At 38.6% G+C, this 19,544-nt stretch overlaps 1 protein-coding gene across 1 annotated transcript; it reads left to right on the plus strand.

Annotated features, from left to right (window-relative positions):
• The first annotated feature begins 9,040 nt into the window (after window positions 1-9,040).
• On the plus strand, window positions 9,041-11,943 carry LOC120550690 (G2/M phase-specific E3 ubiquitin-protein ligase-like). The gene is made up of 4 exons (XM_039787367.1): window positions 9,041-9,442; window positions 10,275-10,392; window positions 11,271-11,467; window positions 11,609-11,943. The coding sequence occupies exons 2-4, from the start codon at window positions 10,352-10,354 to the stop codon at window positions 11,809-11,811; spliced, it is 441 nt and encodes a 146-aa protein (XP_039643301.1). The 5' UTR covers window positions 9,041-9,442; window positions 10,275-10,351; the 3' UTR covers window positions 11,812-11,943.
• Window positions 11,944-19,544: the final 7,601 nt, after the last annotated feature.

Below are 19,544 nucleotides of genomic sequence, written 5' to 3' on the forward strand. Positions count from 1 at the left end.
TTTTAGGCTATCTGATTGCAAAGAGGCCAATGAAAACCATGACATACGGTCGGGGGAAAAAACACTGCAGGAGGCGCTGGTTTGGAGAGGTGACCATTAACTAAAATAAAGCAGGGGTTGGGAGTAATTTAGGCACTGTAGATTTGGACACATAGCAGGGTTCAGTTCACAATATTCTAAAGGTGAAAAAAACAGACAAGAGAGGCTTTGTTCAGAGTTCTTTAGAGAATGGAACATAACAGATACAGAGCAGTTACCTTAGTGTCACATGCATGAAAAGTCCCTGGAAAGAAGATCTGTGGCACTAGCTTGCAAAAGATTGATAGGGTCTCAAACATTTGACATGCTTGCTGGTGCGCTTGATTATGTCCATTGTCAATATTAGATTATTATTATCAATAATAAGATTAGAGGGCAAAGTTGTAAGAACCACAACTGATAGTGGCTCCAACTCCATCAAAGCCTTCCATGTGTTTGGGGCACAGGATGATGCTGAGGTAGATGAAGGCAAAGCAGGCACAGTTGCTGTTGACATGAGTGATCATATTGAATACCTTAATGCAAGTCCGAACCTTAATCAACCATGTACATGTTACATGCAAAATCTTGTGGCAACAATATACACTGCCCTGGCGGAGGGCATACATGACACCTACAAGAGACTTTTTCGTGCAACCTTTGCAAAATGCCAGGGCATTTGGATCCAAACTGGGTAATTTCATTTTGTTAGTGAAGCTGGAGAGGACAAGTGTAGCTTACACAGATCATTTGCCCCAATGCAAGACGATGGAATTTAACTTACCTGCCATTGAAAGGATATTATGCATCATCAATGAGAAAGGAACTCATCAGAGTCCTGTTAAACAGCCTGCAGGAGCATTTTGGACAGATGGAGGATCTACAGCTGCGGTACTCTTAACCAAGTTCAAGACCTCCTGGACCAACAGAGCACATGCAAAAGGCAGTAACTTAGTTTTTGGTTGAAAATTAGTTAATGATATTTTTGGGACATTCAAGACATCCTTTATCATGTGGATAAGTATCTTGAGTCAATTTCGTTGTTTTTTTTTTCGAGAAAATAAAGGGTTTAACAGTAACTTCCAAAAGCCCAGGAGAAACCAAGGCAGAACACCGTAACACCAGTTACCGCTCTTTGACTTTGTTTTAGAATGCTCAAATTGAGTTAGGGTACTGTAGGATAGCAATAAGTAGATGGCTATAAGTAATTGTAAATCATGAGAAATATATGCCATGATTACTATATTTTATACAGGTGTTACTATAATGATTTTGTAAATGGTAATCAGCAACCAAATATTGATAATGTGAAAGTTACTGCCTTTTGCCTTGGTGGTACTGCTCACTTTTTGCAGACAATACAAAGGTGGAGTACAGTAATTTCAAAATAGAGGTCAAATGTCAAAAAGTCAAGTTTGTGCTCAGGATTTTTATGTACTGTAGATCAAGGTTATAATCGTTGACGAAAACGAACAAATAACGAAAACTAAGTGGAAAGAAACATTGTCGTTAACTGAAATAAAAATAAAAACGAGGCATTAAAAATAAACTATAACTAAACTAAAACTGTAATGTTTACAAAACTAACTAAAATAAAATAATCGAGTAAATGTCCTTAGTTTTCATCTTTGTCAATGTCTTTCACAGAGCAAATAACGTTATATCTTTCCGACCATGACATTTCCCATAGATATGTATAGTTTCAGACTGGGAACCTAGAAATTCCGACATTCCATGCCAAATTGAACAAAACATGTCAGTGTCCCTCGCCCATGCCTGGCATCATGGCGGTACCGAAAGTCGGAAAAAAGAGTCCTATTTGATTATGACTGTGTCAGATAAAAGCAAGTGCCTTGCAGTGGAAGTTGGTAAAATATGTGGACAATTTATTACACGGAAAAATCCCACGAATTGGAAAGTACATTTGAGAAGCGCACACAAGCTAGGAGGCTAACCTAGCTTACCTTAACAAGGTAAAGGAGAAAGCAAAGCCCCCTTTCCCCGAAACAGAAGCTAACCCCGGTACAGGGCATGGATGTATGGGTACAGGGCCAGGCAGCATGACGGAGACAACAGCAGGACAGAGAACAATATAGGAGGGCTTTCACTGGCGACCCGATAGCTGCTGGTTAGTAAATACACAGGACCACCAAAAGCGAGAGGAAGCGTGGGTTAATATGTGTGATGATACTGGGATGTCTACACAACTGTGTGAGTCGATTGAATTCAAACAGTTCGCCACTTTACTCGAACCAAAGTTCAAAACACCTGTTGTGTATGTCTTCTTTAGTCTGTTGGCTATTTAGGTTTTTTTCCTGGAACACGTCACTTACACATTTTGCACTTACTGTGGCGTCTTGTATAGACTGTTTACATATTATGACCATATGTAGGCTACATTTTATGTACTGGTGTTATTGTTGAATACATTGTGAATACATATTTATAAAATTGTATGATGGTTTTGTTGAGTTATTATTACACAATACTTTTTCTGACCTTTTTGAATCCCCCGACAAATAACCCATATTACAAAAAAAGACAAAAACTAATACTAAAACTAATAAAAACTAAACTAAAACTAAGCATTTAAAAAAAAAAAAAAAAACTAGCAAACCCGCTTTAAAAACTAAACTTAATTTGAAAACAAAAAGTCAAAACGAAAAAAAAATAAATAAATAATGAAAAATGAAAAATGCAAAACTATAATAACCTTGCTGTAGATACATGTCATTACTAAAACATCTAATTGCCAGATTTCCAGTGTCCTACATATAATTAATTTGACTGGACAAATAAAAAACTTTCAGTAACACTTTACTTGAAGGTATCTACATAAGAGTGACATGACACTGTCATTAACACATGACACTGTCACATGAACCCTAACTCTAACCATAACTTGTCATGACAAAAACCAAATGACACTAAAAATAGTGTTATGACAAACGTTTTTTTCTTGTTTATAATGTTTATGACAGATTCATGACAGTGTCATGTCACTCTTATGTAGATTCCTTCAAGTAAAGTGTAACCAAACTTTCTTAGTTCCACATAGTGAGTTAAGGTCTTTTGCCTTTGTAGGGTGGAATAGAGGCTGGTAAGGTCGAATTCTGTCAAATATTCACAGCATCCCATTTGTGTGTGTACACACGTGTACAGTATAAGTGTATATTCTTTATACAGTAACTCCTCAATCATGGCAATCCTAAAGGTTCTTACTTACCTGATGAGAGAGAGACGATGTGTTGTCACACAAACGACAAGCAATGGTCATATTAATAGGTTATGGATTTGAAAGTTATCATCCCTTAAATCACATACAAGCTGTAAATCGTGTGCAAAGTTGAAATTGCAGGCTACTAAATGCTAAATGTTTTTGATTCACTTCCTATATTTGGGTTAACCTCATTCTCACCTAAAGTGAAGTGAACTCTAGTGCACTTGGAAGAGAACCGCGACCCCATGTTTTCAAAAAGACCAGAGTTTGGTGGACGAAACGCTCCAGGATTTGGTTAAAACTGACCAAACAGCTCAGGTGTGAAAGCAACCTTAGGCCCTTGCCTTGCAGTTTGCATCGGCAGAAGTTTGTAATCATTAAACGTGTTCTATGCAGGTTCAAAAACATTTTTACGGACATAATTCATGCTTTATCTGTACATTTGTTTATGAAACAAAGTCCCTTTGTTTTATCAATTAATACCATTTCATCATTAATCAGATAAATGTTTTTTTTTTTGTTGAAAGTAGATTAACTTACATTTTAGCTTTTTTTGCCAATTCTGACTGCAGCGATCTTACTTAATACTGGACCAATGTCAAAGATTGTTGTTCCCATCAGTCACTCAGACACAAAAACATAGGAACATAAGGACCAGGTTGAAAAAAACCTAAGTTACCCTTAAAGTATTTCTTTAAAACAAGTACTACTTGAGTACATATATACTCTTTCCACCACTGTTCAAAACTCATTCAGTCATAAAAGAGCAAACAATCTGATGGGTAATAGGCTTATATCCTCATGGCATCCTGAAGGCAATAACGCAGAACTTGTTGTATTGACAGCTAAAAGCCAATATTCTCACTAGCACTGTATGAACAATATCTCCACCTCATTTGAATTTTCATTTCAAACCCAGACTGTAGACCGTCAATACATATTAAATTATTCACAGTCAGTAACCGCATAAAATGCAATATTTGTGTATATATCATTGGAGCTTGATGCTAACCCCTGCATAATGTTTCTTCCAGTCACTGCAATCAAATCCAAACAGCACCAGTTGCTTTTCTTCAATGTGTCTTTTAATTGTCAAAGACACGTTAGCCCACTGAACGACTGACTTTGTGCTGTCACTGCTATCAGATGAAAAGCATTATGTAGGAGACTGTCACAAACAAAGACTTCAGAGAAAAATAGAAGTCTGACTTGAAGCCGATATATTGCACTGCGTTTACCACATTTAGCTCTTTGTTACTTTGAAAAGACAGAAACCAATGTAGAGATAGATTTCTGTCCTTTGCAGCCTTTGCTGTTAGTTAGATATCCACCCAGCACAGCCCACTGCATTGTCTTTCCATGATAATATGTTTAAACAGAATTATTAACTTTCATTCCTCTCCTATTTACCTTTAGGGAGTAAATGTAGCCAATGAACCAGCAGTATACAGCAGCCCTTCCGGCTGGTTTGTAGAACTAAATGTGTTAAGGTTGTCTAATGGTGTGCACTCTGTTATATGCATACACTTATTCTGCACAACTAGCCCTAATATTTTTGCCAGCAAATTGGTGTCATATCTTGGAGATTCTCCAGCTTCGCATTATTATGTGTTAATATTGGATGTTACTGAAGCAGCTCCAACTGCTTTGATAGGGCCACTGAAAGTAATTGGTGCAAGAGCTAGGACATGAGAAAGATGTTTTTTATGAAAGTTTGAGGAAGAAAAGAAATAGTTTTTCCTTGCCTTCTGACAATGATTCCCATACAGGTCTTTGAAATGAACAGGTACTAATAGCAGTCTTTTATGTGGCCTTGTGGTTATCCTTGAAAATGAAAAAGTGTTGCACACTCTGGCTCCATATGTATTTCATTAGTTATTCTGATGACTTTTCGGCCCTCACACCTTCACCAAAGCAACAAAGACAGACACAACCACAGACACTATATAGGCCACACCCGTGTTACACATCTGATGTTGATTAGGTAATCATGTTGCATCATTGGGGTAAAAAAAAAAAATCATCAATATCATAACGACAACCTATGTTTAACACTATGTACAAAGATCTCAATGTCATAAAATATTAAAATGTTTAAACATACATTTATATTTAAATAATTCTAATAGATATAGAAAAGTTTAAACTCAGTTTAAATCATTTCTAGATGTAAATCATTAACAACTTTGTCTAAACATACAATAAATAATCCCATAAAAATCAAGGTGCATTACAAAATACACTTTAAATCATAATCAATATTTAATCCATGGGCTGACACGGTTTCTAACCAGTGGATCCAATAATGTTCCCTCCTAGAAAGTAATACATCTAAATTACCTCCTTTTGGAGGGAGGTGCACCTGTTCAATCCGAATATATCTGAGAGAGGAAATGGGGTGGTTGAATTCAACAAAATGTGCTACTGCTGGATAGTTTATATTCTTACAACTAATAGGGCTTCTTTGTTCAGAAATACAAGTTTTTAGTGCTCTTCTCGTCTTTCCAACATAGGATTTGCCATAAGGGCAAGTGATAAGATAAATGACCGATTTTGTGTGATGCAAAATAATTCCTTTTATATATATGTTTATGTATTTTTTATTCTTCTGTTATCCTCCTATGCTTCACTCTTAATAAGTCTATGTATATGTATTAACAAGTATGTGTGGTCCCTTATTCTTGAGATACAGTCTGACGACATCTCTGTTAGGCATGGGCGATCGCTTATATTTTCAAATTGTCCAATCGTGGTTACTCGAGATCTCAGATAGGGGCTCTGATTGCCAGTCTGAGAGGCTGGCTACACTGAACACATAAATGGACATACCATATTACGCAAATGCGGAGCAGCTTCCACTTTAATCAATGAACTGGCTACACCGGCTTGGCTGTCCCGCCTCCTGCTTGGCTGTTGTACAACAGTAAGTGTATTGCGTCATTTCCGGTTGATGATGCTTCTATTTTGCTGCTGATAGCGTCTTGCTTTAGTAGCTTTACGCAGTTAAATTTTTTCATATCCTTTACTACTATTTAAACCTACACTAGCTCACTCAAGCACTCATAGTTCTCTCCTTTCAGTGAGTTTATCGTTAATCCCACAGTTACACACTATTCAGTTCTGTTAGCTACTTTAGCAGTAGTTAGCGATGGGTTCTCTCACTCTCTGGCGCTCTGTTGATCAGCGTGTCAAAAGTTTAGCTATTCCTCTGCCATATTGGAGGTGCGGAAACTCAATCGTCAACATTAGCTGCTGTAACTTAGGCCCCAGTAGTCAGTGCAGGCTAATCAGTATAGCCGATCAGGTGTCAGATCCATGGAAAGGATAGGGAAAACTGTTTGTAGATAACGTTAACGATTAACAAAATGCATCGTGCACTCGTGCTAATTACCGGGGCTCATCGGTCGGAACTTCACCAAAAAAATCTCTAAAGAGTAGGGTGCAGATTCTAGATATTATTTTTTATAACATCTTTTTGCCAGGATCACACTCCACAATTTCTTTTTTCTTTCACAACAGTCACTATGTCAGACCAGACAATACATAATGCCATAAATTATTGCTGTGTCTTGGACGCAAGAGTGCCAACACTACAAGCATGACATCGACCAGCCCCGTTTATTGCGTCAATAAACAATCTGATTGCCAATCGACACAAGCCTAATCCCTGTACAGAACGTTCTTGAGGCCACTTTCGAACCTGCACTTATTTCCACTCTGTGTAATCTGGAACATTCTGTCATAGTGTCATATCATATTGGAGATTTGACTGTGAATATGTCTCAATAAACAGGATTGTGGTGCAGCTGAAAAGACTTGAAGATTTTAAAACTGGACTAAAAATAGTTTAAACACGAGGTTCAGAATATAAGATGCATAGCTATTAAAACACAAAAAAAGTATACTTTTACTAACTACAAAGTAGGCCAATTTAGTCCCAAATAGTATTGAAAAAGTAGACTTAAAAGCATTATACAAGTACATTGATATTAGTATACTTACTACAAAAAGTATACTTGGGAAATACATTTGAAATTGACCTTACTTAAATTTACTTAAACATTTTAAGTCAAGGTCAAAATGAATGAAAACAATGACAAAATGTATTAAAATGAATGAATAAGAGAATAGGAGGGACTCATGACAACCAAAATTACGAATGATGGTGCAAGATGAAAATAACATTTTAAAGCCCATCTGTCACAAACAGAATGTGTCAAGGAGTCCACACCAGGTTATATTCAAAACTATGTTTTAAACTAAGGTAACAATTAGAGCTGGGCAATATATCGATATTATATCGTGATATGAAACTAGATATCGTCTTAGATTTTGGATATCGTAATATCGTAATATGGCATAAGTGTTGTCTTTTCCTGGTTTTAAAGGCTGCAGTAAAGTGATGTCATTTTCTGAATTTACCAGACTGTTGTAACTGTTCTATTATTTGCCTTTACCCACGTAGTCATTATATCCACATTACTGATGATTATTTATCAAAAATCTCATTGTGTAAATATTTTGCGAAAGCACCAATAGTCAACACTACAATATCGTTGTGGTATCGAGGTATTTGGTCAAAAATATCGTAATATTTGATTTTCTCCATATCGCCCAGCCCTAGTAACAATAGAGTGGGTAGATCAGCAATTAAAGCAGTGTGTGGATGTGTGGCTGTGCTGTGGAAGTGTTGACGGTGCATGAGAGGCTGAACAGGGCCCAGCATTATAGCCTAAGGGCCCAGGTGAGCTTAATGAGCACCCACCTGTGTCAGCCAGTTGACTGCTGAGGTTGGCCTGGACAGCTTTTAAAAGGCATAGGCGATGTTAATCAAATTACCTTTTAGTCAAATTCAGCGAATATCTCCTCACGGTCACCTAGCTCTCTATTTGTTTGTGTGCGTTGGTGTTCCTACACAGCCCTGTCTGTGTAAATGCAAAACAAACAGAAAGGTGCACGAGAGACAGAAAACTATGAGAGGCCGTATAGGAGGTAATTCTTACTTCTGTCTTACACACACTATCATAATCTTGCATATACACCACTATACTCATACACACACACTATTATAATCCTTTTACATGTATGTATGAGAGGGTATAGTTGTGTATGTGAGAGAGTATAGTAGTGTGTGTGTGAGATTATAGCATTGTATGTGAGATAGTATAGTAGTATATGTGAGAGAGTATAGTAGTGTATGTGAGAGAGTAGCTATAGTAGTGTATGTGAGAGAGTATAGTAGTGTATGTGAGAGAGTAGCTATAGTAGTGTATGTGAGAGAGTATAGTAGTATATGTGAGAGAGTATAGTAGTGTATGTGAGAGAGTATAGTAGTGTATGTGAGAGAGTATAGTAGTGTATGTGAGAGAGTAGCTATAGTAGTGTATGTGAGAGAGTATAGTAGTGTTGTGAGTAGCTATAGTAGTGTATGTGAGAGAGTATAGTTAGTGTATTGTGTGAGAGTAGCTATAGTAGTGTATGTGAGAGAGTAGTAGTAGTATGTAAGATAGTAGTGTATGAGAGAGCTATAGTAGTGTATGTGAGAGTATAGTAGTGTTGTGAGGAGAGTATAGTAGTGTATGTGAGAGAGTAGTAGTAGTGTATGTGAGAGAGTATAGTAGTGTATGTGAGAGAGTATAGTAGTGTATGTGAGAGAGTATAGTAGTGTATGTGAGAGAGTATAGTAGTGTATGTGAGAGAGTATAGTAGTATATGTGAGAGAGTATAGTAGTGTATGTGAGAGAGTATAGTAGTATATGTGAGAGCGTATAGTAGTGTATGTGAGAGAGTATAGTAGTGTGTGTGAGAGAGTTTGATTGAAACTGAAGGAGTTTGATTACTCAGCTCCTGATTGGTTGACAAAGAAGAAGCGGTATTTGACGGTCAAATTCCGGCACTGTCATTATAATAGTTTGGCTGAAGTGGAGCTGTAATGTATAGAGAGAGGCTAACTGAAGCTGTGGGTCTTCTAAATAATAATTTAGGAAATGGTGAGCTATTGTCAACGATGTCTCGACAATTAAATTAAGTCCAACAGAGCTCTGATTCGGAGATGCAGAGATTATTCAGGGGTGGAACTGCAAATCCAGTCAGACCTGGCTCCAGGCTAGCACTGCTACTTCTAGCTAGCTCAATGCAACACGGAGGACCCCGTTACCAGACGAGACAGCGTTTCGGTGGATCGTCGTCGAAATCCAGGAAGAGGTAAGTTGATAAATCTGCTTACATAAGATGTATTGATTGATTAACCACAGTTTATTTACTGTACAATGTACATTTGACTTTGACTAGGAGAAAAAGCTAGCAGCAGCAGTTATGGAAGCATATTGGTAATTGTAATACCCATTGCTGCGCTCCTGTTATTAAATTTCAAACACATTGTAATTTGCTATTCAGTGCGCAGCTTATTGCAATGTAGTTCTGCATTTATTGGATTTCACCTATCTTTGGGTAAAGAGAGAGTAGGCGTAGGCGTTTTACAGCAAAGATAGGTTAAATAAGAATGCTCGGTCTTGCATCGGCTGGCTAGCTAGCTGAGTTGCAATCATCTGACTGGGTGACGATATTTAGCCTGTGTGTGTCTTTGAGTACCATGAAAAGCGCTATATAAATAAAATGTATTATTATTATTAGTAACGAGTGCAATATACATGTTTACATATGTTTATTACAGTGAATAATAATCTAAATACTACTAAGCAGGGCTCTCAAGTGCTTATTAAGCATTTTAGAATGTCACTCTTGCCTGTCTTCAAAACTTGAGAGCCCTGATTAAGTGTGGTGAAGCCACATATTTGTTTTTATATTTCTGCAATCTGTGTGATTTGTTTCTGACTTTCATATGAATGTTTAAACCAGGCTTGGTCAGTGCTAAATATACTACTGTGATTAAAGGAGTTAAATAAAAGATGTCATTCATATAAATTCATGCATCTCCTAATTTCATCATCACATACAGGCCTGGCCTCCAGTAAAGAACAGTTTGTTGAATATATCTAATCTTGTGTTGTTCATACTATACAATGATTTATTACAGATTATCTGGCCAATGCTGGGTGTCTAAGGCCTTTGAAACGCATAGAAGACAAAGATCTCTTGGTGGAGGATATCATCATGTTTCAGCTGGTTCATCAAGTTAGTGGAGCACTTCAAAGGTTTGTGTCACTCAATTTTTTAGCAAACAAAATTAACCCTTCTAAGGTGTTCATATTTTTGTTCCACAGCCAATGTTCCCGGGTCTGGTGGACCCACCACATTATTAGGCTTTTAAATCAATACAGCCATAAAAAATTATGTAAAAAGGTTTACTTAAGCTCAATTACCAATGATATATACATCATTTATGGTTCATATTTGCCATTTACTCCTGTGAGATCATATGATCATGATTTTGTGAGTAAACAAGGAAATTCAATTATAAAAAAGGTAAAAAAAAAATGGAAACAAGATTTTTCATTCATTATCATCAATCATTATCAGAACAGGTGAAAGTACTTGAAATGTAACAATTTTGTAACTTTGTGTGAGAATAGCAGGTACAAAGTTTCATAGCACCTACAATTATTACACTTGGGTCCAGTAGACCCGAACACCTCATTTGTATTAGTTATGTGTAGGGGGTGTACCGTACACCAATTGAAAATAAGTAATTTTTTATGTTCTTCAAAGAAAATGAGCCAAGGCCAATGAGTTTGAGTTACAAGAAATAATAAATAGCATCATTTGTGGGACAACGGGTCCCACAGACCTGAACCTTTACAAGGTTTAAGAATAATGAAAGATTTTAACATATTTTTAAAAGCCAGTGTACAACCAAAAACACCGAATAAAGGCTTGCATGTATCATATAAAATCTTAAATCTTAAAATCTTAAAAACGTAAAGAACATCACGTTTTAGATAGTGGTCAAAGACAAGGCCTTTTTGCATAACAAAAACTGAACTGTCTTATAAGTCATCCCTTCCTGTGCTGTGTGATAATTTATCCAATTTGAAAAATGATATTTGTATCTTCTCATGATACATTTTTACAGGTTCAGGGAGGGGATGAAGACCCTTGGTGTTCTTGATGCAATAAGAATGCACCCAGATGCTTTCAGACTGCTGTTTTGTCACGAGCCATCCCCACTCACAGCTGATGTACTAGAACTGTCAGCAGTGGGCAGGAACAAAAGAAGGGCAGAGGAATGTGTGGTTGCATTTTGGAGGGACTACCTGCTGGATGTTGAGGGTAAGTATTATTGCTAGTTATGGAATAAAAATCTTTTCATATGCCCTTCTGTCTGTCTTTGTCTTTCCCTCCTTTTTAAAAGTTTTCTACATGCTAGGTTTAATTTATTTTTTGGTGTTCTTTGGTGTATTTCTTTTTCAGCGCAAGAGGGACCCTTGCAACTTGGGGGTATCCTGGCCTTTACGATGGGAGCAAATGATATTCCACCCCTGGTCTTCTCTCCACTACCTTCAGTGGTTTTTCTCCACGAGCTGCCCCTCAGACAAGGCCGTCATTTACCCCCCGCAAACAGGTCCCGTCGTGTTCGGACAAAGATCTTCAGCTCTACACCAAAGCTTCCCTGATTGGCATCCTCTTCAAACTGCTGGTTAATCAAGAGCAAGAAAGAGATCGTCAGAGTATAACCATTGAGCTCAGAAATTTATCTTTCCAAAATGACACTTTCATGGCCCAAATTGTCAGTTTCCCTCACAATTCTCTGAACACACCACAGTGTATCAGTGAAAAAGATAGCAATGTTTTCCTCATAACCATATACTTCCACAAACAATAACTGACCTTGAAAAAGAAACTAAATAAAATAAGAATAAATGTTTTTGTCCAAAAAGGTTGTTTTTTTCCTTAAAGTTTCTGCTGCTTGATTTAAATGTTCCTTGTTCCTCTGAGTTGGTGCTAGCTGTACTTTCAAAGCAGCAAGCCCACCAGATAATGATAATTTAAAATGGCCCCTTTAGCCAATGAGGAAGTGAGAATTTAAACTGTCTTCCTGATTGATCAAACCAACTTCCTTTTCAACTATACTCTCTCACACACACTACTATACTCTCTCACATACACTACTATACTCTCTCACACACACTACTATACTCTCTCACATACACTACTATACTCTCTCACACACACTACTATACTCTCTCACATACACTACTATACTCTCTCATATACACTACTATACTCTCTCTCATACACTACTATACTCTCTCACATACACTACTATACTCTCTCTCATACACTACTATACTCTCTCACATACACTACTATACGCTCACACACACACTACTATACTCTCTCACATACACTACTATACTCTCTCACATACACTACTATACTCTCTCACATACACTACTATACTCTCTCTCATACACTACTATACTCTCTCTCATACACTACTATACTCTCTCATACACTACTATACTCTCTCACATACACTACTATACTCACACATACACTACTATACTCTCTCACATACACTACTATACTCTCTCACATACACTACTATACTCTCTCACATACACTACTATACTCTCTCTCATACACTACTATACTCTCTCACATACACTACTATACTCTCTCTCATACACTACTATACTCTCTCATACACTACTATACTCTCTCACATACACTACTATACTCACACATACACTACTATACTCTCTCACATACACTACTATACTCTCTCTCATACACTACTATACTCTCTCTCATACACTACTATACTCTCTCATACACTACTATACTCTCTCACATACACTACTATACTCTCTCACATACACTACTATACTCTCTCACATACACTACTATACTCTCTCACATACACTACTATACTCTCTCACATACACTACTATACTCACACACACACTACTATACTCTCTCACATACACTACTATACTCTCACACACACACTACTATACTCTCTCACATACACAACTATACCCTCTCATACATACATGTAAAATGATTATAATAGTGTGTGTGTATGAGTATAGTGGTGTATATGCAAGATTATGATAGTGTGTGTAAGACAGAAGTATGAATTACCTCCTATACGGCCTCTCATAGAAAACACTGTTCCAGCCAATCGGCAACAGGAGCGTGCAAGCGAGTGATAGGGGTGAGGGAGAAGGGGGAGGCAGCAGACGGCCAGGAGCTATCAACAAGAAGAGATGGCAGAGAAACAGCAAAAGAGGAAAAGGACTATAAATTAAATATAAATTAAAAAAGAAGTTGTATAATAAGTTGTATGACAGGAAAGGAGAAGGAGCCTTGTTAACATCGGTGAGGCTTTTCAACGGCATGTTGGCTCAGTGGTTAGCACTGCTGTCTCACAGCAAGTAGGCACTGAAGGGTTCAATCCCCGGTCCAGGCAGGGCATTTCTGTGTGGAGTTTGCATGTTCTCCCCTTGTTTGTGTGGGTTTCCTCCGGGTACTCCGGTTTCCTCCCACCATAAAGACATGCATGCTAGGTAACTAGGACTACAGTTAAAAATTTGCTGTCTGGCTAACACTGGCGCATTAACACAAATGTTGATTCATTTGCATTGTCCTAATGAAAAAATAAAACTGCAGAAACCGAAGAACACTGATGAGGGTTCTCGTTGTTAACAGTAATAACGTTAGCTTCACTGTTTGCTGTTTTCAACAGGTCAATTTAACCTTGTCCCTTTGCTATTGTTTGTGATGGCTGCTCCCAACTGATTGGCTTTACAACTGTGGCGACAGTTTGCTAATGCACAACCTAACGTGAGCTAATATCGACTCTGCCATATTTCGTTAGTCAGCAGAGACACTGACACTAACAGAAGTGGTTGCTATGGCAATGCACGTCCATGAATCTGCGGGACAGAGATTTTGAAGTGGGGTTGTATTTGTTTGGCAGTTGAGTTCAAATATCCACAATCTTAGCGCAGCATCGCTTTTTTTCACGTGATAAAAACATAAATTTAATAGCCACCAGGAACAGCAAACATAAGTCAAAAGAAGTTAAATAAAAAATAAAAAACTCTCATAGGCATTTCATATAATCATTCCAAAAATTATATATCAAATAACTGCTTTATCAATTAAATTTAAGGTAGTCTCATTGTATTACAGTTTTAGCTCACATTACGAGGTTTATATTAGTCAAGGCCCGGGTTCGAATCCAACCTGCGGCCCTTTGCTGCATGTCATCCCCCATCTCTCTCCCACCTTTTATCCACTGTCACTCTGAAATAAAGGGAAAAAAGCCCCCCCCAAAAAATCTTTAAAAAACAATAACAAAAATAACTCATCCCCTGAATATTCAAACAATAGGGCTTGTTCTTTATATTGGTTGTTTTGAAGGCCCTAATAATCAGCATTAATAAAAATGACAAAGTATCCAATGCTTTGCCAAAGTTGTACCTTTGTTACTGAAATGGTATTTGGAAAATATTCAACAATATGCAATGAATTGGTAGCCAATGAATGCAAGACAAGTGTAAAAACATTTGTGTGTGGGGTATAATTATAATTGGACCCAAGCATTTACAATAGTTCAAAAACAAAGTAAATTACTAACTAAACAATCTGATGGAAAACACTGATGACCTGGATTCCAGTTTTAATTTGAAGACAAAATAAATGCACCATCCTTGTATTGTTCAAAGCAGAACTCTAAAACCCTCCAGAAGCCATTCCCAGTGCTTACCGTTGACATTTCCTGTTTCCTGACAGTTCCTGCTGTGAATTCAGAGGGTGCATCTAAGCACAGTGGGAGACTGTCACTGACCCTGAGCAGATGTTATATGTCTGAGCTCCATCATCCAGTGACTCCAAAATATAACAAGATTATTAAGTGTACAGTGGCACACAGATTTAAGAGTATAAGGAGTGAGATATGGACGTGTGAAAAGAAAGATGTGGAACCGCCACTTGTCTTTCTTATTTTACTGTTCAATTTGTCTTTTTCTTCATCTTTGGAATGCATATTATGTTGAAGTCTTTTGGGGACCATCAGAATTCATTTGACCCAGATGTTGCACCATTCCATTTTTAATTTTGAAATTGGTGCGGTGTGGTCTGTTATACAGAGTCGTTCTCTTGGCTCCTTCTTCTTCTTTGTGTTAGTGTTTGCCACAAGTATATCTTGTGTCATGGAAATTGGCACATAATGTGGATGTGGTTGTTCTCCACAGAGTTTACTAAAAGGCATATTGCGGACTTTAGGTAATAAAGTAGGGGAAGTAATCAACAAGTCCTCCAAACCATAGGAGGATGTAACATGGTGACTTATGTTGATTGGTTGGACAATATGGTGGCTTAAGCTTTTCAGGCTCTACCACATTTTGCTAGTTTATTCCACTAAGTGCACAATGCACTCTTATGCCATAAACGACTTAAACTATAGTTAAAGAATTAAGCTTAACCTTCTAGGCATCAGAGACATTTCCTTGAACCAGTTCCTCAATGACTGCAGACAGCTCTTTTGCAACAAGCACAAATACAACTCTAACTGCTAATATTCTACAATTAACATCAAAGACATAAAATAAATTATAATAATATAGATAAAATGAGTATATGTGGATGATGTGTGTATCTATAAGTAGAAATGACAGACAGCAAGGCCAAACAAAATGTGATATGAATAGTTCAGATCAACACAGATAGTTAAGTTTGGTTAATCAGACAGGTCTTAAGCCTCTTTTTATAATTCTTGACAGAAGTTGGCTGAAATGCAGTGTTAATATTAGGGAGGCACCAGATCCAGATTTTTGGGGTTCGGCCGAACACCAAATCCACTGGTTAAGATTCTGCCGAAACTGAATACCGAATCCTTCTCCATCCTCAGTCCATTAACAGAGTAAACACATTAATGCAGTAAAGAACGTCCACAGCCTCCAAAATAGTTAAATGTAAAAACTTAATGTTAAATTCACGCGCTCTTTAAGCACATCGCTATCGCCAGATGAGCAACAATTTTGTTTGGCAAATTTTCGCTAACCAGTGTATTGGCCCTGACACACCAACCCGATAATCGGCCGTCGGACAGTTGGCGAGGTCAGTGACTCGAGTCTGTTCGGTGTGTTCCGTGCCGTCGTCCGTGGGAGGAGCTGTCGGCAGCTATTCGGAAGTGAAGGAGGGCATGTTGAAACACTAATGAATCACAGCTATTGTATGGGAAACTAAGTATGTAAACCTATTCTAGTAGACCCCAAGAGTACAAATATGACGCTGAAAAGGAGTATAACAGGGGCTCTTTAAGTTTTATTTATAGGAGCGGCATTGTCCATGGTACTGAAACTTAGCCATTGATAGACAGACAAAACATGTCATGCTTTTCATTATAATAAATAGAACTTTTCGCCCTAATTCCATCCCCATTCTGCACCAAGGCTGAATTTCGGGAAAGAGACTTCATATACAGTATTAGGGGAACACTAAGGTCTATATAAAAGAGACTTCAGATACAGTATTAGGGGACCACTAAGGTCTATATAAAAGAGACTTCAGATACAGTATTAGGGGGCCACTAAGGTCTATATAAAAGCATCCAAGGAGCACCATGTCATGGGACCTTTAAGCTCAAAATCTTACTGTGCCAGCAGACCACATTGTGGGAATTTAAGTTGACTTTGAACCAGCACATGATGCAAAGCCAAGGGGTTAACTCTCACACCTCCTGCAGAGAGAGAGAGAGGGATGTGTGGGATTTTCCCCTTTCTGGTCTATATACCCCTGCCTCTGCTGAATTATGTTTTATCCCCGTTGGACAAGGGCGTAACTTTGGGTTCAACATTGGGGGGAAGGGGGGTTGAAATCTCCACTTTTGAGCAAAATTGAAATTTTGAGCATATCAAACACTTCATTTCCTGCATTCTGGTGAATGTTTCTGCAACAATTTGTGCCTTTGTGCCCAAGTTATGGTACAAATGTCTTTATATATGTAAAGGAAAATATAATAGTTTATTTTTTAGGGGGTTGCACTGGCCAGGGGGTTGCACTGGCCAGTTTTGATTATTAACCCCTCCATCCCCCCTGTAAATTACGCCTATGCCGGTGGAGACAAAATGTATCCCCCCCCCTCAAAGTGATCATAGTTCACCAATAGCCTAGACCATATATTAATTACTTAATTATTATAAGAAAGATGACGGTCCTTTCAGGGGCCGTGCTAGTGGAGTTCAGCCAGAAAAAGTGAGCATCGTCGACGACTAAATTAAATTTAGGAAAAAGATTGGATTTGGATTAAAACACTCCCGAGGAACAAACGAGCGCTTCCTGGGTGAAAGTATTTTGTTTTCGCTGCATATAGTAAACTCCACTCCCTGGCTTGAAAGCGCTGTGTTTTATGTTGACACCACGTTTCTATGGCTTTCGACTCCCGTCCGGGAGTTTAGGAAAATAAAAAGCGCTATTCAGAATTGTGTTGCTGCTGCATTTCTCCATCATGTCTGCAGCCTGCAGCAGTAGGATGTGTTACGAGGAAGTATGGCAGCTTCATGATAAGTAAAGGTGCTGCAAAGGGTCAAAATAGTAGCCTGTTAGGCACGAAACCGAGTGAAGTGTAAAATAAATTAATAAATGGCGGCATGCGATTAATGCGATAAAAAAAAATTAACCTGTTAACCTCGGCCCTTAATCGCATCGCGATTAATGCGTTAATGCTGACAGCCCTACTTTGTATTCATTTTGCAGGACATTCTGGCTTTCTTTGTAGTTTTTGCATGGTGTTTAACTTCTCATTTTGTGGGGGATTTTGGGTTCAAATGTCCCTGCCCCTACCTGGTAGACCTGTTCAGTAGTCCATCCATGATACTAGCTATCCTGACTCTAGTAGGGTGGCACCGGGGGGGAGGCTATAAGATTCCATGGAGGGGCGATGCTACCCCTCTGGCCCCGCCCCTGCTGGGCAGACACATTCTTGTTCAGGGGAGCCAGTGGTTACATACATATTTCAAATGACAGTTTATACCTGTGTGTCTGAGTGCACGCCTTTTTAATGATTGAAGAGGTGCCTTGCTGTGAGCGACAGAACAGTAAACTAGCACTCCTCTGGCTTTCTGAAAGGCTTTTTAAAGGGTACAAACACATAAGAATGTAGTGGCTGGCAACTTGCTATTATCCAATTGAACACATCCTTTTTAAGATCAATAATAGATGTCAGCAAGCCTTCTGGGTATCAGCAGATGTCACAAAGCTAACACAGACGCAAGAACCATAATAAAAGTTTATAGCAGCAAATTATTTCCAATAAAAACAACCGGGAAGTTACTGTATTTTTCAGCGTGCACCAACACAATGCAGCCTCCTCTGTGGACTACACGGAATAGAAATAACCTTTAGCACCTTAATATATGTTTCTGTACCTGTTTGGAATTTCACAGCTTACATCTTGCCAACAGCAAACTACCTGTCCTTTTAACAAAGCCAGGCTTTCTAAGGAACACATGTTTGATGCCAAGTGGCTACAGTCCAGTATATAAAACAAGGATCTTACTGAAGAGCCTCCTGTCTCATGCAGTCCAGTGCGGCCAAATGTGAAGTCAGCCATAATATGGTGGAATACAAGGCATGGGCAACATCATATACATGTACAAAGGTTTTTAAACACATTTAAATGTTTATGATTGACTCAAACAACCTCCATGAACCATTCCAATCTGGTTTCCACCCTAAGCACAGTACTGAAATTGCCCTGGTTAAAATCACCTCCTCCATCACCTCCTCCATGCAGCAGACTCAGGCTCACCATCCTCATCCTCCTCGACCTTACTGCTGCCTTTTGACACCATCTCTCACCCACTACTCCTGGAAAGCCTGGCTGACATTGGCATCACTGGTGTTGTACTTTCGTGGTTTTCATCATACCTCACTGGCAGACAACAGTATGTCCAACTGATGAACCACAGGTCAAAGTGTTCTGCTGTTACACTGGGTGTCCCTCAGGAGTCAGTACTGGGTCCACTCCTATTTATCATTTACCTCCTTCTCCTCGGCACAATCCTCCTTCACCATGGTGTCCACTTTCACTGCTACGCTGCTGACACACAGGTCTACATCTCTACTCAACCCACCACTGCTGTTCTTCCCACCTCCCTCACCACCTTCCTCCAGGACATCAGGAGCTGGATGAGCAGGAACTTTGCTGAAGCTCAATGCCAGCAAAACTGAGGCCCTGGTCATCGGCTCCGAAACCACCATCTCCAAAGCCCATAACATCACTTCCCTAACTTACTATTACTATACTATTAAAGTTCTTTTCCTGTACCCTTCACCAGCCAAGTCAAGAGTCTCAGGGCTAGATTTATCAAACCGTTTGCGCCTGTTTCCAGGC

Source organism: Perca fluviatilis, chromosome 21 (genome assembly GCF_010015445.1).
Source record: "Perca fluviatilis chromosome 21, GENO_Pfluv_1.0, whole genome shotgun sequence".
NCBI classification, from domain to species: Eukaryota; Metazoa; Chordata; class Actinopteri; order Perciformes; family Percidae; genus Perca; species Perca fluviatilis.